Below are 21,723 nucleotides of genomic sequence, written 5' to 3'. Positions count from 1 at the left end.
AAAATATAATTTAAGTAGATATCTACAAATTGATGATATTAAAATGCAAAATCAGACCTAGTATACATTGCCCATGGAAATTTTGTTCTTAAACTTCTATTAAATATTTTATCGATTGGCAACTCGTACCTCTTGCAGAATGCAACCGAAATTCTGGGATCCATGTAATTTATTTTTGAAGTATTTAATGCTACAGTTTTATTGTCGTCTTTTATCTTTATCTTCAAATCTAAATTTGAAAGTTTATTTTTTATCGAGTCCATTTTCTTTTCGACTGCCTCCGGACTTGAATTTAAGTTCACAGGGTACTTTCTTGGTTTGCCGTTAAACGAGATTTCGGACGAAAGTTTTGGAAGATTGGACATTGAGATAGATTTACTATTCTTTTTTGCTAGCTTGTAAAATGCTTCACATATCTTCAAATCTTCTTTTAATTCATTTTGTTGTTTAATCATCTTCTCCATTGATGATTCATGTTGCTTTGGTATTGATCGTTGATGATTACATAAAATTGCAACCTCCCTATTAGCATCATTATAAAATCTTAAAATATCATTAACATTCGTAACGTCTACATAATTATCAAGCTTCGATTTTTCGTTATTGTCTAATTCTTTTTTCTCAAGTTTTATTGGCTCGCCTTTAATATTAGTTGTACTTGTTAATTTAAACAGTTCACGCTCAAGTGTAATGGATGCGTTAAATGTACGAAAGACCTTGGCAGAAAGTTCTGGCATAATTGATTTCAAATATTGATTTAAAGAACCGGTGTTAATTTGGTCAAACACATTTTCCATCTTATCCTTGTTTCTACAAAAAATCATTAGGTTGTTGAATGCAGCGGGATCTATTACAACGGTATTGAAATACCTTATTGAGTCCTTTCCTAAGAAATCTAATGTTATCGATTTCTCTTCTTTATTGAATGTAATATGCTCTACTCTCAAAGAGCAACACCCAACTGTGTCTGCTTCTTCATCTGTATCTTTTTCACCACCTACTCTTAAGGCTAGGAAATCAATTAAATATGTTGCGGTTCCCAATTGTCTCTGAGTAATATCACCACTTGTCATTTTCTTGCGATAATCACCCCTAATAGCGTCAATATAGTTTTTCAGTTTTCTTGCCTTCTCATATTTATTGTAGTCACTCATCCCTTTGAATCCACTAGAAGCAGATAAAAAGACATATTTAAATTGATTATTTATAGTATCCCTGTAATATGCAAGCCATGTGACGCTATTATCATGAAATATGTCTTTCCAAGCATGCCCACTCATACTATTTGGCACCTTCGGAACAGGTGCATCTTCCGCAAGATTCAAAATTACTTCCTCAGGAAATATTCTTCTCTTGATCATACCAGACTTCGGATGTTCACCTCTACCTCTGAATAATCCCGGAGGTTCTACTCGAAAATTTCCAACCTTTTCTCTTATCCAATCTACCAAGGCATAGACAAATGGAGATTCCTGTTCGCTTTTAATCTTTTTCAGTTCATCCTTTTCCTCTCTGGAAAGATTCTTTTTTGCATCTCTTTCATCATCGAGATACTCTTTAATAATCTTAAAGTCACACTTGCTCCAATCCACTTTATTATAAAGTATATGATCCTCTGGGATTGAGTTTATAAATGCTTTTTTCACGTTTTCTCTAAACTTTTCTTTTTGAGCCCAATCTGTGTCGATTAGTTGTGACCAGTAACTTGCTATTTCCTCTGTTTCTGGAGGGAGTTGGATTCTCTCTCCATCATAAATTAATGGTTTGTTGTGAACCTGGTACTGAGGTGTAAACATGACTCCTTGGTGTTCAAGGTATTCCCATTGGGCACCAGATTCTTCTCTTGGTGGATGCTCCCACCATTTATTCAAAGGTTCATAATCAATCTCAGTCTTTTTAATAACCTTCCTTCGCTTTACCGAACTCGCTGTTGTTGTTTCATATGGTACCTCGTTTTTCATCTCTTAAAATATATTGATTTCAAAATACAAATGAATAAATATACTTTTACAACCCAAAAAATCATTGGCGCGAAACTGGTACCATTAAATTTTGCCTGAATAATTTGACAATCGTGGGTAAGGTTTAAAAATTAATTCTCCATTTTTTTTTCCATTGTGTGAATAACTTCTCTTTTTTTTCATTGCACACTTTCACCCCTGAGTTTTTATATAAAATTTAGCGTCAAAAAAAATGCCCCAACTTTATCATGCGAATTAATAAACTTCAAATATTCTTACATTAAAAAATGAAAAAAAAAGCAACATTAAAAGAAATAGAAAATGTCAATGGTTCAAGTCAAAATAAAGAATTACCATGCAGTCCATCTGAGAGAAAATTTATAAAACCACTCCCGAAAGATCTTGCAAAGTTGGCTCTATATATTGTTTGCATTTCAGATCTAAGTTCTATAATACAGGCATCATATGACTTAGCATCCTCAGTTACAGTCAGTACAGTATTTGTGATATTTTCGGTTATTTGCTCCTCATTTGGTTTACTAGGATTTTACTCGGTCACAACCAATAACAAAGAAACGATGAAAATATATACAATATATACATATATCAGACTTGCTATAGAGACAGTTGCTTCCTTTTGGATGACAGCACTGTTTTACTTATATTATAAAGATCAAATGTACGACAATAATATTCCAATTTGGATTGCATTTCTTATAAATTCATCCTGCTTAACAATTTCAAGAATTGCGTTTTCATATGTTGCATACTCATTTTTTGCAGGGATCGAAGAAAAAAAAGAAAATGTAGTAGACAAAACCAACATTGTTTAGAAGAAATAGTCACTCAATAAAAAATAAAACACTGTTGAATTTACCTGTAAAAAAAAGAAAGTATTTAAATTATTGAATAATAGTGAATACTCTATTTTACTTCAATTATCTAATTGATTGTGAATAAGTCTACTAGAACGGTAATTACATGCCAACTACGCGCGCCTATTTATCTTCTTGACAGAATTTATGTAAATAAACTACTGTGTGGCATTTTTAATAAGTTTTTTAACTAACGTTAGAATTGTCATGTCATCCTTTGTATCTCAAACTTCGTCAGTTAAGGGTTCATTTATTCCAGAAGTAACGATCCTTTCTAGAAACTGTAATGTGGACAACACACAATTGTGCGAGGTAATTGAACTAAGAAAGGTATGTGATAAGGAATCATTTTACAAAAAGCTAAAACATTCGATAACAAGTAAACTATTTGCGCTCCCGAGAGAAAAAAAGATTTTACGGTGTTTAAGAAAAAAATGTCAAATCTCATTAAATTGTATCGACCCGCACCAAGAACAACTTTTTCAAGATTATTGGTCACTTGCGTACCCTAATTTTCCGGGAATTAACGGAATTTCGAGAAATTGGAGGCTTTTAGGGTTTCAAAGCAGCGATCCAAGGTGTGAATTTAAATGTGGAGGGCTTATTACCCTTGAGAACATGGTTTACTTTGCAGAACAATATAGAACTGTATTTAGGAAGATACTAATGGAATCACAGAAGTACGTTTTAAATAATCAAGATAAAAACTCAAATACTAATGGTTTCGGCTTTTCACATGCGAATCTTTCAAATATTAATGAGACTAATAGTCCCTGTAAAACACCTACTGGTATTAATGGATGTACCTCAAGCTGTAGTATTGCCTCTACACCATTTAATACAAATCTCAGAATGAATGAGAGTGAAAACAAAAACTTTCACCTATTTCTACCGAAGATAGAAGAGTCTAATTCAATTACTTCCGAACTTAGCCAGAGAGAGGTCGAATTAGATGAGCCAAGTGCATCATATCCCCTCTCAGCAGCTCTAATTAACATATCTGCAATGATTTGCTTATATTTGAATCTACTTCCAAATATATTTAAAATACCAGGTATACCCTCACATACTGCAACAAGGAAAGCACAAAAGAATTTCATTAAACTTTGCGATGAATTTTCATTCAGCGCTGTTTCGGAGCTATTTTGTGTTTGCGCCATTAGATTTCATTTTGAATGGATCAATATCGTCAAATTTATAGGAAATAATGGGACGGTTTTTGAGTTTGATAGAGCTCTGAGAAATGTACAGATAGCAATGATTCAAACAATTGAAAGCCTCCCAAAAAATACAATTGAATTCAGAAGAATCTGCAATTTAAGAAGATACGTTAACAATTAATATTGAACAAAATTATAAACTACTTATATGCAAAATTAAATACACAAATATCTGGTAGTAGCTTATTGCTAACTTGGCATTTATCTATTATCGTTCAATTCTCTTGTATTTATTAAATCAAAAGATACGTCGCCTTCTTGTGTTGTTCTCGGTTCTCTTGGCCTCATTTCGAAATCAGGTTGCTCTTGAAGTTCCAAGTAGTTATTTTCCAGGTTTCCCAAGCCTAAAGTGCTATCCTCTCTAGTTTGCATACTACCTGACGTATTTAAATCGTTTAAGTTGTTATTTAATTCATTAAATAGATTCTGTGTGAACGTCCCATCGATCCTAGATCCGTAAGATTCTCGTGAACCTGAAAGTGGGATTACTCGCCTAACTGAGTCTTCAACGAATAAATTAAAGTATTCTGAAAATCTACTACTATCATTAATTATCGACAAACCAGATAGATTCATGTAGCTATATGCAGCTAAAAGGTTCATTTGTGTAATAAAATTATGGTTTATGCTTGTAAAATATGGGTTTGTGACTAGTTGCGAAAATAACAGACTATTATCCAAAGAATTAGTTGGAATTTGATTAATGTGCATTACTTGAGGAGAACCAGAGTTATTATTATCTGTATAACTAATGTAATTTCCTTGAATGTTATTCATTGACTCACTTAACGGCGCACCTAATCCATTAACAGGGTTAACCGTTACGTTCTGATGTAGAGCTGTAGTAATATAAGGGAACACCTCAACTTTACATTGTCCCACTTTAAGAGTCATACCAGGTACAAGCCTTAGTGGACTACTAAAAGGCTTTAATCTTACAAATGTGCCTGATGTAGAAATGTCTTTTACATACCAGTTGTTACTTTTCTTTTTTAAATTGTCCGGAAAACCATTATTACTTTCATTTGATACAGAGTAATAAAATACGCAATGCTCCCTACTTATATACCCATTATTTTCTGTTATTTCCACTTTTCTTAGACCAAGCTCACCTGTTTTTCCCCTACCAAATACCATTCCAAGAGGATGAACGACTACTGACCAGAATTCTCCATTCTCTGTTTTCTCCGCACCCTCACACGGAATGGAACTATTAACATTAACAGGAATGTAAACTTCAAGGTATTCATTTATTTCCTCCAACCCTAATTCTTCAATATGTAGATTCATATCATAGTTTTCATAAACACTATTTTTATTGAAATATTCTGTTTTTTTGAATTCTGCCTCAGAAATTGAAGGAGATGTATTATTTGATTTTAAATTACCAAGTTCAGCAAAACTATCGATATATTCACTTATATTTATTACACGATTTAACTTCTTACTCCAACGGAAATCTCTCCATTCTTTTATTAAAAGTTTATTATTTTGATGTATGTAATTGGTTTCATTATTCAAATAAGAAATTGATCTAACTTTTGTAATAATCTCCACCCTATCAGCTAGGTGTATTATTTCATCAGAATCAAGTTGGTGATTGGATTGTATTTTTAACATTGTTCCAATACTACTACCCAAATCTATTACCCCAATACCCCAATCGTACTCATTATCTTTATTCGAACTTAATTCTTCTGTTAATTGTTTATCTTCCTCCTTACTTATTTCACTAACAATTTGATTATGTTCTTTAATGTTGACTATTAGTAAATGATTTGTACTAACTGAGGAATGTGGAATTTGAATAGTTGACTTAGAATGCCTCCCCAAATCCCATGGTAAGGGAGACCTAAGTAAACCTAGGTCGAATATCTTTGACTCAACACGATGTATTCTATCACTAATTATACGAATTATCGGATGTGTTATTACTTTTGCAAATGGAATTTTACCAATGTTCAAAACTGTCGGTTTCAAAGCAATACATGTTTCAACCCATTGCTTGATTTGATTTTTAAACAGGGTATTATTATTTAAAATGAAGTCTGAATCTTCTTTTTTCTTTTCATCATGTTCTGAATGATCAAAAGGTAGAAGTGGGCAACCTATCCATTTAGTTAAAAGCTGAGTTTCAAATGGTCCAATCATGTAAATACCATTTGACCAGATTAAATGGTTAACAGAAGAATTAGTTGATGTTGCTCTTGAAAGGCGATCAATAATACAACGTGTAAGATCTTCCGCAAAAACTATCCCAATTCCAAGTATTTCGTCTGCAATTATTCGACTAAAAAGTGTAACAGAAATTATTGGTTTACAAAAGCAAAGTTGCCACCATTTCGGTCTGTATTCCTTAGAAAATATATCGTTTGAAAGGAATAACTCTGTTGTATCTACTTCCTGTGAATCAAAGTGATTAAAAGTTGTCATTCCAAGCATCATAACAACGTTATGTATTGCCATATTTGTTCTGAAATTATAGCCTATTACTTGCCTACAAACTGGACAGTTTTTTCCCAATAGTCTATTGTGTGTGATACAATATCTACAGAATGTATGACCACACGGTATCGTAATTGGTAAAATAAAGTAGTCTAAACAAATTGGACAAATAAATTCCGAAGATATATTGCTAAGAACATTCAAATTTTCTCCTTTTTCAGTTTTGACGATTTCAACATTTCTAGATTTACTACTTAACTTCAAATTTGATTCTGAAATCCAAAGAGCATTATCTGTAGTTTTTAGTGTTTGATTGAATTTATCATCATTTATATCCTTCAATTCATACCTACTTCCAATAATCCCATTATGGTTAACCTCTTTTGTATGTTTTTTTGACATTTTGTTACGCATTTGAAATGCATACAAAAAATTTATTCGAGAAAAAAGTTCTTATTAAATATAGAATTAGTCAGAGAACCTTCTCATTCAAAGATATACATGTGAATTTATTTTTTGTCTTATTGTGACTTTATGATAAAAAATTTACACCAAGTGAATACACAAACATTTTCACAGATCATGCAATATCGAGACCCTGATTGGGCGGGCAAAATGGCGGTGTTATCTGTCGTGAACAATTTTCTCTCAAAGGAAAAATGTCATCTGTAAGAATAGAATTTTCTGGAGGTTTGGAGGTCATTACTGGAAACAAATCCTGTATTGATGTTGATTTAAGTTGCCTTGAATCCTGTTCTTTAAAATCTCTGATAAGTTATGTAAGAGATAATGTTGTTCAATTCAGAAAAGATCAGTTCGTAGAGACAGGGACAAAGATCAAACCCGGAATTATTGTTCTAGTAAATAACTGCGACTGGGAAATAGTTGGAGGTGAAAACTATGTCCTTAATGATTCAGATGTTATAACCTTCATAATGACACTACATGGAGGATGACGCAGTGGCAAAATGTCAGCCTTAAGGCAATACTATTAGATTCGACTTCGTTAAAGCATTTCTGTAGCTTCCTCTTTAATTTTTTGTTTAGAAGAGTATATATTCTTGAACTTTGGTTTATTTCGTGATATTGCGTTCATTTATCATTACATTGGGAGAGTTTCGCCTTTTTCGTTTATTATTTTAGATCTAATGTTGTAAAAAATAAAGTTTGAAAGAAGCAGAGCATTCATTAATTCGGATGAAATATGTAGTAATCTCCCAGGAACCAACGCTTCTCTGAAGAGTGGATATAACAACCAATATAACAACATTAGCAGTCTTCCAAGGAGAACAAACGACACAAATTGGATTAGTGTAGGTGGAACCTTTCGTGGTCTTTTATTAAAAAACATATGGAGTTGTGGCAGAAGAGCGACAGAGGATAATCCATCCATATATGACTCCCAGAAAGACAATAATGCTGGTAAATTTGACTTTCTGAATGTGAATAATGCAATACTGATAAATACATTTACAAAGTATATTGATAGCCAACCATATTTTATTGCAAGTGGGTCAGTATCCTTACATTTATCTTTTTTTAGAACAATTCCCCCCTCTTTTGGTAGCAATAGTCGAAGTGCATAATTCGCAATATTAACCCCAAAATTATCTCTTTCCTTCTCGTAAATGTCACCGTAGTTTTTCAATATATAAACCAATGTTGTGATTGATAACATTGCTGTAGTGCAATCGCATAAATAGAAGTCAATTCCAGGAACTACTCCAAAATAAAACGATAGCACTAATGTGATCACTACATGATTGCATTCGGCAATCACTAGAATTACGAGTGTCTGAAGCGATAACCCTATTACATTGTTGTTGCGTCTGACCTTAATTAGTAGTGACAAGTACGCAAAGAACCATGAAATTGCCGTAGCAATATTTATCACATCTAATAAATATGAAATGTTTTGGAATAAAGGTTTGTCTTGCATAAAGTACTTTATCAATACACTTCTATTAGAAAGTGAGATTGTAAAAGAAAAAAAATGGAAATACGCGCAATAATGGCGGAAAAAAAGAAAAACTAATTAGAAAAAAAACCGACTATAACTTCTCAGAAAACTAATCAATCATTTGTCTTTTTTAGAGTTTCTGTTTCTTAATCCATCTTGCTTTAATTCACTTACACAATCTTTAATTTGAACTTCGTCATTATTTTCTTTTTCTACACTTGGATCCTTAAATAAAGTTCTACTTTTGTCTGTACGGTATATCCACCTTTGATAGATATAAATGATAAATATTATGTCATCTCTAAAACATGCCATTCTGTGCATCCATGGCATGTCAATAATAAAGGAAAATATGTCGTCAATAAATGTATTTAAAGCCTTGTATATGAGAAATCTCCAAGGTAGGTGATCGACGGATTTAAGTTTGTAGTTTATATAGAGTTGAGGAGTCATCATTATGAACCCAAAAGTGTAAACAGTACCTGCTAATGTTGAAATAATAAATGAGTACCAACTCTTAAACTTAAAATATTTCAAGGAGTAAATGGCATATCCAACTACACATGGGAGAAGAAGAATTGACATATATTTAATTGCAATTGTGTCATAATGTCTCGTAAGAGCTTCCTTATCACACTTTATTTTTTCATTAGAATTAGGAATATGAGTCTCCTCACCTTTTAAACTAACAAACGGAAACTTTCTTGAGAAGATAAATATTTTTGTTTTCCATAGTTTCCATGCAGAAATGACAATTCCTATAAATATTTCAACAAGTAAGATCCAACTTGTCTCATTTGAATCGAACAGATAAAGGCCAACGACAATTTCGGAAATAAAAGAAGACAATATAGAAAGACCACTAAGACCATACATCGAGTCATTGTTGCTCCAAAAACTTATATCATTCTTGAATGCGAGCATTTGGAATGAAGAATGAAGAATAAAAAATACCAAACTAAATATCAAGTAGTATTTATTAGCTTCAACTAATATTCTTTTAATCATCATTATATCCTTCTGGCTCTGACCAAATCCGTAACGACTTTGAAGTTCCCATGTATCCATCATTTGTCTTTGAACTGTATATTTAAATAATGAAGAAGTGTCGAATGTGAGGAATAGATTAAAACTCTTTCCTTTTGAAGAATCATCCAATATTTTTAAATTACTCTCAATACACCAAAAATCTGAAGGATATACAATAGGTAAATAAATATTTTCTGCAACGCTATATTTCATATATGAAAGTGGTGGAACATTTGACTGAGAAATATCATATTCTTGAGTGTCAAATATTGTTCGAATATTTATTGTGTCTTTCCAATATTTATATTGTTTTTTACTTTGACTATCATCTGCATTATTCTTTGGTTGATCTAATAAACTTACAAGGCTATCTTCATCATTGAGTTTATTCATTATTTTAATAAGTTCAACAGAATTCATCGGAATAAAGTTGGTTTTATCCTTTCCAATAAGAGAAACTATCAGAAACGCACTTAATTTGTTGCTTTGATTTGCTTTATCTTCGAAGTCATATTCAAAAATATTACTCGGAATATTTACTGTTACATTTTTTGAAACATCTAAATTCGAATGATTGTAAATTAAATTATTAATCCTCCAAACCTCTAAAACGGAGCCTATATTTGAACTATTACCATCAATAAGAATTGCAGATTTAGAAATATATTCAAATGAAATATTTTGAATGGTCTCTTCGGTTCCAAAAATTAAATGTGCATATAAATCATAAACATCTCCCGGTTTAAAGTAATTATTTAGTGGTTTGATTGTCTTACCATCGCTTCTGTTGGTTGTGGTTTTCCTTCCACCAATAAAATAGTTTATTAAAACTTGGAATACTATAACCCTGAATACTGTTCCTAGAATTCCAGAAAACCAACTATTCTGAGTTCCATCTCTCTGGTTCACTGCCACTTTGTTTTCCTGTAAAGTTGACATTTTAATTAACTTGCAATTAATCAGACAATTCCATGCCGCACTAAAGACAGCTCTCAGATTTTATAGCATAAAAATCATCCTTGACTTTTGAAAATAATTCTATTTTATTAAGGTATAAAGTATTGAAATGTTTTTCGTTTATTGCACACTTTCAAACTAATCTAAGTATCGCGTCTTCCAAACTTGATTTTTTCGATTATTAAGTGACTCTTAATTATTGGTACTTTTATACAGAATAAAAATATAGATTATATATTATTAAATTAGGAATGAAATTGTAAAGATTTCTCAATCTATTTATAAATTCAAAAAATCATACTATTTGAATTATAAATAGCCTCACAACGAGAAGTTTATGGAAACTATAGCAAAAAATTTAATGTGGCAATATAATTATAAGCTTAATTCCTAGATAGATAAACTAAAGTGGTGATTTTTGTGGATGTTTAAATATCTCTCGAATTTGAGATTTTCTTCAATAAAGTTTTCTATTCCTAAATTGAGTTTTACGTAACTGTTTTTTATTTGCGAAAGCACAAATGATGTGTTTGTTTTAAAGAAGATATAAAACATTTATTTTTTATGATTAGTTTTTTAAACCATGTTTCATTTGTTCATGCAAAGTATGAAAATTAATCGTCTTATTCTTCGTCTTTATTAAAAAACCACTCTCCCCGCAAATGTAATTAATTTTTTTATTTAATTGATTTCAAAATGAACATAGAGTTTAGTAATGCATCTTACATAAAAATAGTTATGCATTCCATGAAATATTCTGACAGTATTATTGATGGTGTACTCATTGGATACCTTGATGTCGAATTTGGAAAACTAGTTATTACTGATTCCTTTCCTTTCTCACATAGTCCAAAGTTATCAGAATACATAACTTTAGGATTAGGCTACATCCAGAAATATTGTGACATCAAAAATGAAACGAGTTCCGATTTCAAAATTGGAATCGTGGGATATTACCATTTTAGTGTAGATGAAGGAGCAAATATAAATTGCTCCCCTCAGCTCCCGAGTACTATTTCTGAAAGACTAATCCCGAGCCTTCAAAGCCCAATTGTTGTCACTCAAAGAGGAGGTACCAGGACACAAACTATCGAAAGTTTACTAGTGAAATTCCTGAACAAAAAGGAGGAGGCAAACTATTCATTTAAAAATCCAAACTCACTGAAAATCAAGCTAGAGGAACGGATAAAGTCACTTCATTATCTAAAAGTAGTTGATATGGAAGACCATTTCATGAATCCTAATCTAGATTTTATAAACTCTGAAATAGGTAGCAATCAATAGTTTCCTCAGACTAAGGCTAATGACGATTTCTTCAAATATAAAGGCCTTTTCAACTAGGCGCTTTCAACCCGAGGAAAATACGGCGTCTCTTAATCATATTTGACATTTGATTTCATATTTCGATGTATTTTTCATTGCGCTTATTTTCCCCTTTATCTGTTTTTTCTTTGCGCGTATACTATAATCTTTACTAGCTAAAGGAAGATATAACCTTTTAATTAATCGTTCCCCGTTTTTCCTTCTGGAAATAGCACTACTTATTGGGCAAGTACTTGAAAGTTATATGAGTTTTGCATTGGTTTCTGAATACGGAACAAACATTTCTAACATTGAAAAGACATTTGTACTCTTGGTTCCCTTTAACATATTTATGCTTTATTTATGTTATTAGCAAGTTACTTATTTTAATAAGATGGATACCCTATGTAAGCTTTATGAAGGTTTTTCTTCTTCTGACAGTTCGATTAGACAAGAATCAGAAGATCAATTTAACAATTTAAAACAGTCAGATCCTAATACATTTCTACAATTGACACTAAGCATTTTACAGCAACAACCAAATTCTCAGTTTCGCGTACAGGCCGCTATTTCCTTGAGAAATGTTTTCAGAGAGTTTGTTTTAACTCCAGATAATTGTACTTGGAACAAAATAACCCCTGAGAACCAAAGTGTATGTTTGGATACTCTTTTAAAGTGCTTAGAGACAGAACAGGTTAATGTTGTATCAATGAATCTTAGCGATACAGTGTCTCTTGTTGCCATGGAATTATTTCCCTCAGGTAAATGGCCAAATTTACTCCCATTTCTATTTAGACTAATAACAAATCTACAAAATTTTCAGGCATCTGGAAGTGCACCCGAGTCTGTGACTATACCGGCACGGCATGCATTTAGAATTGTCAGCGAGATAATGCCTGTACTTGATGATGTGATTTCTTCACATAGGGATAGTATTGTTTCTACTATTAATACTGCCTTACAGTTTCCGGATGTTGAAATAAGATTTGAAGCTATTGGACTTATTTCCTCGATTGTTGAATCAAATGAGAAAAAGAATTGGGCACCTTTGGTTCCATTGGTTCCATTAATACTGGAGACACTACAAAAATTAATATCAGCACAACACACATTGGTACTTGATGTCTTGTATCGTCTAACAACGATATCGGAGTCGGATCCTGCATTTTACAAACAACACTTTCCCGTTTTCTTTCCTCAGATCTTAAATATTGCTAAGAATGCGCAATTATCTACTGATGTAAGACAAGCAGCTATCGAATGTTTGTTATGTATTGTAGAGACTCGACCAGTGATGTGTACCAAACATCCATCATTTGTAAACGATATGATATCAACTTTACTGAGTTTCATGCTCGAGTTCGACGATGACCCTAATTGGGCAGAAGTGACGATTGAACAGGAAGAAAACGATCTGGAATCTGAAATAGACGATGATGACAGTCTTTATCCAATAGGTGAAGAAGGAATTGATAGACTTGCAAGGGCACTGGATGCAGACTCATTCATCCCTGTGTTTTATCACTTTATAACTATTTATATGCAGGAAACCACTGCACACCCATGGAAATACAGATATGCTGCTATAATGGCTATTGCTCAAACAATAGAGTATATACCGGAAGATGATGATAACTATCAAGATAGAATTGGACAGATCATTTCGAGAGTTCTTGGCTTTTTACAAGATCAATTCCCTCGTGTACGATTTGCATGTTGTCAAACTATAGGGCAAATTTCACTTGATCATTCTCCATTTATTCAAGAGGCATTTCATTCATCTGTTATTCCACAGCTTATTCAGGCAATTGATGATCCAGTTAGTAAGGTTTCTTCACATGCTCTCTCCGCACTCATTAATTTTACGGAAGAAGTCACAGCAGAGGATCTACAACCATATGTCTGTCCCTTAATGGAGAAATTACTGGGAATACTTAATAAACAGCCTCAACCTCCGAGGATAGTCAGGGAACAATGTATTACAATGTTAGCCGTTATTGCTGGTGTAATTGAAAATGATTTTGCTCCATACTATTCCACAATTGTTCCCTATCTTAAGAAGACAATGAGCGAGGCATCGCCCCAACTTCGAACTCTCAAAGGAAAGTGCATCGAGTGTTTAACTATAATAGGGTTTTCAATAGATTATAACATTTTCAAGAATGATGCTCAGGAGGTTATGATGGTGTTTTTACAACTTTTAGGGACAGGCTTGAAGGGGGATGATCCACTGAAAGAGTATTTACAGGAGGCTTTACAAAGAATGTGTCGTATTATGAAACAAGACTTTGTTCCTTACTTACCGCATTTGTTACCTGGGATATTTACAATCCTGGAGACAAGGGAAGATACTTTAACTGCACAACTTTTAAATTCAGGTGGATCTAATCCGGAAATAGATATTGAAAAAAATGAGGGAAACACTTTTGGCATGCTTTCTGCACGTGATTTCATAGGTATGAGAACATCACTTGTGTTAGACATGGAATCTTCTCTTGATATATTAATTACCTTTATTGATGTTCTTGGATCGAATTATCACGAATATATTGCAAATACAATTAAAGTAATTCATCCACTTATAAGATTTTCACTATCTGATGAAATAAAGGAGAAGTCATATGATGTATTAAGTGGACTTCTTAAGATAATGCGTGAATTAGCTGAAAGAGACAATAATATTAGAGCACAGTTTTCACAAGTTATGAGTGAGTTGATTACTCTCTTCTTATCAGTATTGGACGAAGAGTGTAGAAGTGGGACTATCGATAGCCAAGTAATAGTTATTAATGGAGTTCAAGAATGTCTAGATTCATTTGGTAGTAACGTACTTAGTGACGATCAGGTTGGTATAATTGCGTCGAGATGTTTTGACATGCTACAGCAAAGTTTCATTAGAAGAAACAAACTTGATGAGAGATCAAAATTAGAAGTAATTGATATCCAGACAAAACAAGACGTAGATGATGACGATGACGACAGACGTTGTATTGAAGAAGAAAAAGAACAGGAACAAGAGCTCAGGCTGAACATTTTAGGTATTTTGGGGGTATTGATGAAGTATTATCCTAACATTTATTGGGGAAAAGTAGGGAACGTTACTGTACAACTTGTCTCGCAACATATTGTAAAAGTTCATAATAATGTAGAGGATAGAATTCTGGGTTTCCATTTATCTGCAGACGTTTTTCAATATTTGTGTCCAATGGCATATCAGCATTGTGCTCCTTGGATAAGACATATATTAGAAGGTATTAATGATCCTATAGCCAGTATTCAACAAAATTGTGCGTATTCTCTTTCCCAGGCAGCAAAGCTTGACTCTTTTTCAAATATACTTAATGATGCGCTTCAAGTACTATTGTTAAGGTTGCAAAGTAAAACAAAAGGGAAGTCATTCAACCTTGCAAAAGATAACTGTACAAATGTGCTTGGAAACATAATTGCATACCACCAGAATTCCATAAGTAATATCCACGAAATTGTGAATTTATGGATTTCTTTATTACCTATGAAGTATGACACTGACGAGGCACAGAACTCACATACAACATTAATGAATTTAGTCGAGTCTAAGAATTCACACATATTGGGGCCGAACCTCGAGAACTTTCCGAGGATATTGGGTATATTTATTGATATTTACGGCACTTCCATGTCGAATGATACTTTAAATAGTAAAATTAAGTTACTTATTGCCCAAACAGGACCCAATAACCTTCAGAACTTTGCAACAAAACTTTCTAAAAGACAAACTGACAAACTTTTAAAATTATGTCAATAACTAAATAGTTTGGAATTACAAAAGAAACTAATGTTTTACAGTTTTCGACTACATCTATAATTTATTTTTTGTTCGGTTGATGTGTAATTGTCTGCTTTTTTAGGATCAAATGTTATTTACAACTTTAATTTTATGTCGGAATTTGATGAAGGATGGTTGCCTTCGAGGGATTCATTTTCTGGATTTTGTTCCGCGTCGACCTCCACGTTTGATATCTTAAGTGTCGCTAGGATTTCGTTGACTTGTCTACTAATCGAGTCTTTACCAGGAAATATTTCCTGTAGATTCATATCTAGTGTGAATAATTTCGCGTTTGTTGGATGAATGAGGTGGTTTTCTTCACAATATTGCTTTATCCTTATCGCGCATGTCTTAAGGGAAGCAGTTTCGTTCCCGTCCATAAACTCAGCTAAGCTTTTTATCAATATTTTCTTTCTTTCCCTAACTCTTTTAGTTTTTTTTGTTTCTTGCGTTACATCTGTACTTTTTTGAACGTTAAAATGATCCTTAATTACCTGACTGATATTTGGAATGTCAACATTTGAGAGATTAACATTGAAACAAATTGAAAGAATACCATATAATTTACGTAGAGTCAGAGTATTTAAGTTTGAACCGTTTAGAATGCTTGATACTTGTTTTACAATAAAATCGTTTGAAGGGGTTAATTTTCGATGTATCTTCTGGCTATACCAATTTGTGCCAATATTCTTGTCAATTACAGTTTTGATGGTGTATATCTTGTCTTTATTTTTGACTTTCCTCGAATTTTTAACTTCATTTTTTTCTTCATGAGTCATTTTGACATATGAATTACTCCCAAGTAAAATCGTTTTATTTTCTCCTGGTTCATTGTCGTACTTTTTACCTACAACTGTCCGTTCACTAGAATACTCTGACTCATTTTCTGGTATTTCAATCATAATAAAAGAGACTAATGAATGAAAGAAGCGATATATTGAACAATTTACAGAAACTGAATGGTGGAAGTATCATAGAATTAATTATTAATGAGCCTTACTCCTAATTCCTTTGTCTTCCTAACTACAAGGTTTGATGTTACTGGCAACTTCGTCGGTCGATTTGAAGTGCGCCCAAAGAGACCTCAGTGAGATCACTTCACTAAGTAAATACTACGAATTGAATTAAGCCATTAAGAGGGTATAAAGATCTACAGAGAAAAGTACATTAGAACAAGACGTGAAAGTATTAATTAAACATCAATTAAACTAAAGTGCGTAACCCACAAATACAAACTAGCATCAACGAGATGACTTTATGAGCCTGTCTTTTTCAGAACTCCTAGAGAAAGACTTATTGTAAGAGGGCCCTCGTTCAAGCTCCCTTTCTTTCCATGTCTTCCAGCGCAAGAAATTGCGACGATCAATAATCTCTCTGTAAGACAAGTATTCACCACCTGTACCACCTGCTCTAAAAACCTTATATAGAGAATATAACAAATGCGAGTACCACATTGTGAAGAATATTATACAAGATAATGAAATGAGTAATACAACGTGGTTAGATAAAAACCAGAGACCATGTGACTTTCCAAATAATGGTGCGTAGAAGACAGCAATTATACACATTATCTGAGACGCAATGAACGAAAAGATTGATAATTTGATTTGGCCACGAGATTTACCTGTAGAGCCAAAGATTGATAATAATGAACTGAATATAATTAGAGATATAGTTACCAACGTGAAATTCCTCTCAAAAATTGAGCCTCTTATACCAAGAACAAGAGTTTTGATTGCCAGCAAATAGTTTTGTGGAATATACTTAAGGAGTTTCATTAAATAAAACAATAATTTGCTAAACCCTGTCGGTTTTGATGGTTCTGGTTGTTGAACCTGTGAGTCCCCAGCAATTCCAAGTTGTTCAAATGGAAGGAAAAATATGGTATATGCAAGTAAAATTGAACCGATGATGTTAATTAGTCCTTGTAAAAACACTGAAATCCTCAATGACAGGCATATACAACCTTTTCTTGCACCACCAAAAAGAGACCCGTGCTTAAGCTGAAAATCTTCAATCGAATCCATCTTCCAAGTAATGAATCTTAGTAAGGAAAATTTTTGAACTGAATAAATGTGTCAGTATCGAGTCGATGAATCAACTCCCTACGTTAGTGGTACACATGCCGGGATATATTTCGGGTCTTAGTTTTTTAATGAAATGTCACGTCTTATTTTACTTATTGTAAATACTTATAATATACCAAACGTTATGTCTCCACCGGGTATTGTTAATTTGTTCTTAAGCCCATATTTTACCCGGGGTACCGAATATTCGGAATTTTTTTTACATAGGGTTGCTAAACGGGGGTTTCGAGTCTATAATACTTAAGATAGAACATTCTTATTTATGTAAGTGTATTAAAATACAAAAAAAAAGGCGCCATCCGTGTTCTTATAGGTGCGCAGCTTTGAAAGGAGAGTTTTGCAACTAAAGTATATAGTTCAATGAATGGGATGGAGAGAAGTTTTTTTCATGTAGACAGCTCAAGAACAACTTCAGGAAGGGATGTTGATGAACCAGTTTTGTATATTTGCGGCGGTAAGTCATTTATTAATCTCACCATTTATTAAGATGAATTAACTCAAACCTTTATCTAGAATGCGGAGTTGATGTAAGTCTATTAGCACATGGAGCAGCAGTCAGGTGCCGTACTTGCGGTTGTAGGATTCTTTATAAAAAGAGAACGAGGAAGATGATTCAGTATGAGGCAAGATGACCATTAGATGAAATCTTTATGAGATATTTACATTCCAAGGTCTGTACAAATTGACGCGTTTCATACCTTTCAGTACTTTTTTCACCTTACGGTTTTTCGCATTTACCCCACAATTTCCCCTAAATATCAGCTGTTTTGATCAAGAGGGTGTTAGCAACTTACATTACCGCCAATTTACTCATCTCAATTCCCCAGAAAGCCAGTTGACAATTGTAAAGTAAACACGCATAAGAAGCAAGGTTTGTAATTGATGGTATTAGACGAGTCAATATTATCTCTACGAGTATATCCGATTTCTTTTCTACTCCTATTCAGGAACAATTCTGAAGGGTCAGTGAGTGTTGATGAAGTGCATCCTCATTTTCCGAAACTGGAGTTGAGGTTCAATAAACAAAGGGAAACTCATCCAATTAACACAAAAAATGTGCGTACACAGTATTTTCTGAGCAGTACATTAACCAACGGGTTCTTTGATTCTTTTTATGAAAATGAGACATCTCGAGAAAAAACATCATCACTCTCGGATATGTCCACTCTCCTTGAGAGAACTTCGCCAAGCGATATTTCAAAGACTAGAATAATCCAAGGAGATGGTAATAAACAACCTCCACTCATGTGTTCTGCAGAGGAACCCTTGACGTCGAGAATGATTTCCAGGCTCAAGCAAATTGCTATAGGGAAGAGCCTTCCGGAGTATAAGACCTACATAAGTAAGGTGCCCATTGATTTGAGATCTCGTGATGATCCAAGAACACCGGAGTGTGATACGAGGCTAACTAAGAGGGAGTTTGATCAGTTGTACAGGGAGTGGAGAGTCAAGCTACACCAATATGAAAATGAGGCGATATCCAATGTATCTACACGCATTAATTCTCTTGACGAGATTAAGGTTACTCAAAATGAATGTATATATAACTTTGAGAAACTAGAAATATAATAGTTAGGCCCTACTTAGTAATTTTGTTTGTGCCTCAATTGCGCGATCCTCATGAAACGTAATCTAACTTTACTTGAATATTTTTTTTTCTCGAAGACACTTGTGTGCGGTTCTGATTAGAAGAAAAATATTATACATATATTTCGATCATACTTCATTTTTCAATGGAGTGGAAGAGAACTGGTAATAGTAATATCTGTGAACTTTTAACGCGTGTAAGGGAAATCGAATCGCATTGTATCTCGGTTTTGGAGAATAGCGGACATTTAACAGTTAATAATGACTACTTAATCCACAAAACAAATCTTTTTGAACTATATAATGCTGCAAGTATCATTCTTGATAATCTTGAGAAAGGAATTTCAAAAAATGTCTTGATTGATAGGGCAAAGATAGACGATAAAATCTGTAAAATGGAGAGAGAGATTGAGGATTTAAGATGTTTAAATCAAAGAACACTAGCTAGTATACTTGGATTTAAATCAAAAAATGATTATGCAGACAAATCTGGGGAAATAGATATTTTCGAACGTGAGTTTGTTAAAGTTGTAAAATCAAGATTAAAGAAATTAACCTTAGTCCCAGAATCAGAGGATATAGAAATGACTAATTTAGATAAGTTTCTATCAAGGAAAAACCACAAGCAGGTTCCAATAAGAAGCGTTCATATGGAGGAAAAAGATAAGATGGGTGAATGGATAGAGACAAATTCGAAACTTAATGCAGAAATTAGAGAATTAGGGAACTCCGCAGAGAGGATTGCGGATAAAGCTAAAAAACTCACTCAAAGTTCAAAATCACAGAGTTCCAAGATCGAAGAGATTAAAGCTCTAACTGAATTTACTACGGGTGAAGTAATAGATCTAAACAGAAAAGTTCAAGAAATAATTGGTAAAAATAATAATACTACGTTCTGCTGCAGGATAACTTTGGTAGTTTTGATTTTTATCTCTATATCAATTATCATTGCTCTGATTTTCAAAAAATTAATTTGAATTATTTTTAATGAGTGTAAGAATGTAAGTAAAGACTATATTCCACTCGGGCAACTCTACAACATGGGTTACAGTGTTTCAACTTTTGCTTGAAGTCACAATTGTGGCACTATAACACATTTTCAACCTTAATATTATTTTGTTCCTCTTCAGAAGAATTTTCATTTGGATCTACCTCCTTGTTATCATCGGTTTCTCCTATTTCTTCGTCAACTTTCTGAAGTTGACTTTCTGTCCCTCCAATTCCATTTCTAATTCTATTGAAGAAAGACGAAATAAAGCCGCTAGCCTTCGTATTCGGTTCCTCATCTTCATTTGAAACTACAGGCTCTAGTTTGGTGGCGACTTCAGGAACGTTTTCTGTATCCCTGTCTTTTATTCTTTCAATATGATATTTAATAGGTTGTATGTATGGGTTGTTTGTGCCATTCTTTGACCCATCCGAGTCCAGTCGTAGAGGATGCTGAATTATAGGAGGATTAGTGTTTAGGTTCTCAAATGTCAATGCTGCGACTCCAGTCATCGATTCGGGTGCCCAATTCTCAGGTATCTCAACGCATTCCATTAAATGGTCGACATTGTATATGAATGGTGGAGTTGCATCGGGATTACTTGGATTAATATATTGTTGTACCTCCATAGCGTGGACTTTAAGTCTTATAGGTTCTAGCCAACCACAATCTTCAGGTTCCATTGTCTCTGAACCACCGTAAATGAATGTTTGCTTGTGTTGAAGGGGTTCTGTAACTTGTCTTTCAGGTGCAGCAACAATTGAAGCAGGAGTTAGATTGGCTCCAGTTATCAATCTTGATGGAGGATTGACTGATTGAACATTCAATCCAGCAGCACTAATCATTCTACTTGGTGGCGTTTGATTCAAGGGTTTGCTGTTCACTTGCGGAGAGCCACAACATATTAATGGATTAACGGTCCTTTGTGAATACTGTGGAGGAATTGCTGTAGGATTGTTACGAGGGGCATTTGTAGGGATACCAAATCCAGAAACACCTCTACTAGTCGGAGGTCCAGATCTCAATTGAAACATTATATACAACTAAGCAATGTAACGCAGTTTCAAAAAAAGAACAACTTGAAGTATTTTTGCAGCAATACATGTATAGACGCGAGTATACGTATTTTCCATGTACACAGCGCGTATAGATCTGCGTATGTTCCAACAGATTTCGAGAAATATAATATGCTACTTCAAATATATTTTTTTTGAATGAGATTACCTTGTGAACTTTACGTATTACATTGTGATTTCGTAGTTATTTTTGCTTTCAATTATATTTATTGTTGTTTTGTTTCTTGTTCTTTGTTCAAATTTATTATTTTAGTTTCATAAACACGCGCACAATGTTAGCGGTCAATGTTCACGATTTAATTCACTTTCTGCGAGTTTTACAATGGTATCAACTAAATGGATCTTTTTAACTCAAAGTTGCCTCTAAGATGTACCTATCGTACATTGGACACATTATTATTTACAAGGGGGTGAGGCTTTTTGATACTTGT

At 33.4% G+C, this 21,723-nt stretch overlaps 14 protein-coding genes across 14 annotated transcripts; 7 read left to right on the top strand and 7 right to left on the bottom strand.

The window, feature by feature from the left end:
* Window positions 1-38: 38 nt before the first annotated feature.
* FG379_003549 (DNA topoisomerase I) lies at window positions 39-1,961 on the bottom strand (the record flags this gene model as incomplete). The annotated part of the gene is made up of 1 exon (XM_067329178.1): window positions 39-1,961. The coding sequence occupies one exon, from the start codon at window positions 1,959-1,961 to the stop codon at window positions 39-41; it is 1,923 nt and encodes a 640-aa protein (XP_067185355.1).
* Window positions 1,962-2,248: 287 nt separating this feature from the next.
* Window positions 2,249-2,794, top strand: FG379_003548 (uncharacterized protein; the record flags this gene model as incomplete). Its single annotated transcript, XM_067329177.1, has 1 exon — window positions 2,249-2,794. One exon carries the CDS (start codon window positions 2,249-2,251, stop codon window positions 2,792-2,794), a length of 546 nt encoding a protein of 181 aa, XP_067185354.1.
* Window positions 2,795-3,043: 249 nt separating this feature from the next.
* FG379_003547 (Ced12 family protein) lies at window positions 3,044-4,177 on the top strand (the record flags this gene model as incomplete). The annotated part of the gene is made up of 1 exon (XM_067329176.1): window positions 3,044-4,177. One exon carries the CDS (start codon window positions 3,044-3,046, stop codon window positions 4,175-4,177), a length of 1,134 nt encoding a protein of 377 aa, XP_067185353.1.
* Window positions 4,178-4,257: 80 nt separating this feature from the next.
* FG379_003546 (zinc finger protein) lies at window positions 4,258-6,915 on the bottom strand (the record flags this gene model as incomplete). The annotated part of the gene is made up of 1 exon (XM_067329175.1): window positions 4,258-6,915. The coding sequence occupies one exon, from the start codon at window positions 6,913-6,915 to the stop codon at window positions 4,258-4,260; it is 2,658 nt and encodes an 885-aa protein (XP_067185352.1).
* Window positions 6,916-7,160: 245 nt separating this feature from the next.
* Window positions 7,161-7,457, top strand: FG379_003545 (uncharacterized protein; the record flags this gene model as incomplete). The annotated part of the gene is made up of 1 exon (XM_067329174.1): window positions 7,161-7,457. One exon carries the CDS (start codon window positions 7,161-7,163, stop codon window positions 7,455-7,457), a length of 297 nt encoding a protein of 98 aa, XP_067185351.1.
* Window positions 7,458-7,603: 146 nt separating this feature from the next.
* Window positions 7,604-8,440, bottom strand: FG379_003544 (uncharacterized protein; the record flags this gene model as incomplete). Its single annotated transcript, XM_067329173.1, has 1 exon — window positions 7,604-8,440. The coding sequence occupies one exon, from the start codon at window positions 8,438-8,440 to the stop codon at window positions 7,604-7,606; it is 837 nt and encodes a 278-aa protein (XP_067185350.1).
* Window positions 8,441-8,578: 138 nt separating this feature from the next.
* On the bottom strand, window positions 8,579-10,429 carry FG379_003543 (cleft lip and palate family protein; the record flags this gene model as incomplete). Its single annotated transcript, XM_067329172.1, has 1 exon — window positions 8,579-10,429. The coding sequence occupies one exon, from the start codon at window positions 10,427-10,429 to the stop codon at window positions 8,579-8,581; it is 1,851 nt and encodes a 616-aa protein (XP_067185349.1).
* Window positions 10,430-11,143: 714 nt separating this feature from the next.
* On the top strand, window positions 11,144-11,731 carry FG379_003542 (JAB domain containing; the record flags this gene model as incomplete). The annotated part of the gene is made up of 1 exon (XM_067329171.1): window positions 11,144-11,731. The coding sequence occupies one exon, from the start codon at window positions 11,144-11,146 to the stop codon at window positions 11,729-11,731; it is 588 nt and encodes a 195-aa protein (XP_067185348.1).
* Window positions 11,732-12,143: 412 nt separating this feature from the next.
* FG379_003541 (karyopherin beta) lies at window positions 12,144-15,533 on the top strand (the record flags this gene model as incomplete). Its single annotated transcript, XM_067329170.1, has 1 exon — window positions 12,144-15,533. The coding sequence occupies one exon, from the start codon at window positions 12,144-12,146 to the stop codon at window positions 15,531-15,533; it is 3,390 nt and encodes a 1,129-aa protein (XP_067185347.1).
* Window positions 15,534-15,649: 116 nt separating this feature from the next.
* On the bottom strand, window positions 15,650-16,456 carry FG379_003540 (SWIB domain; the record flags this gene model as incomplete). The annotated part of the gene is made up of 1 exon (XM_067329169.1): window positions 15,650-16,456. The coding sequence occupies one exon, from the start codon at window positions 16,454-16,456 to the stop codon at window positions 15,650-15,652; it is 807 nt and encodes a 268-aa protein (XP_067185346.1).
* Window positions 16,457-16,795: 339 nt separating this feature from the next.
* FG379_003538 (uncharacterized protein) lies at window positions 16,796-17,581 on the bottom strand (the record flags this gene model as incomplete). Its single annotated transcript, XM_067329167.1, has 1 exon — window positions 16,796-17,581. The coding sequence occupies one exon, from the start codon at window positions 17,579-17,581 to the stop codon at window positions 16,796-16,798; it is 786 nt and encodes a 261-aa protein (XP_067185344.1).
* Window positions 17,582-18,523: 942 nt separating this feature from the next.
* On the top strand, window positions 18,524-19,210 carry FG379_003537 (SLBP family of RNA binding s; the record flags this gene model as incomplete). The annotated part of the gene is made up of 1 exon (XM_067329166.1): window positions 18,524-19,210. One exon carries the CDS (start codon window positions 18,524-18,526, stop codon window positions 19,208-19,210), a length of 687 nt encoding a protein of 228 aa, XP_067185343.1.
* A 164-nt stretch (window positions 19,211-19,374) lies between these two features.
* On the top strand, window positions 19,375-20,205 carry FG379_003536 (uncharacterized protein; the record flags this gene model as incomplete). The annotated part of the gene is made up of 1 exon (XM_067329165.1): window positions 19,375-20,205. One exon carries the CDS (start codon window positions 19,375-19,377, stop codon window positions 20,203-20,205), a length of 831 nt encoding a protein of 276 aa, XP_067185342.1.
* A 109-nt stretch (window positions 20,206-20,314) lies between these two features.
* On the bottom strand, window positions 20,315-21,250 carry FG379_003535 (uncharacterized protein; the record flags this gene model as incomplete). Its single annotated transcript, XM_067329164.1, has 1 exon — window positions 20,315-21,250. One exon carries the CDS (start codon window positions 21,248-21,250, stop codon window positions 20,315-20,317), a length of 936 nt encoding a protein of 311 aa, XP_067185341.1.
* Between the last annotated feature and the right edge of the window lie 473 nt (window positions 21,251-21,723).

The sequence above is a fragment of the Cryptosporidium bovis genome (genome assembly GCF_009768925.1).
Source record: "Cryptosporidium bovis isolate 45015 chromosome Unknown contig_8, whole genome shotgun sequence".
Lineage (NCBI taxonomy): Eukaryota > Apicomplexa > Conoidasida > Eucoccidiorida > Cryptosporidiidae > Cryptosporidium > Cryptosporidium bovis.
Note: the sequence above shows the minus strand (reverse complement) of the source record. Positions and strands in the feature narration are given on the sequence as shown.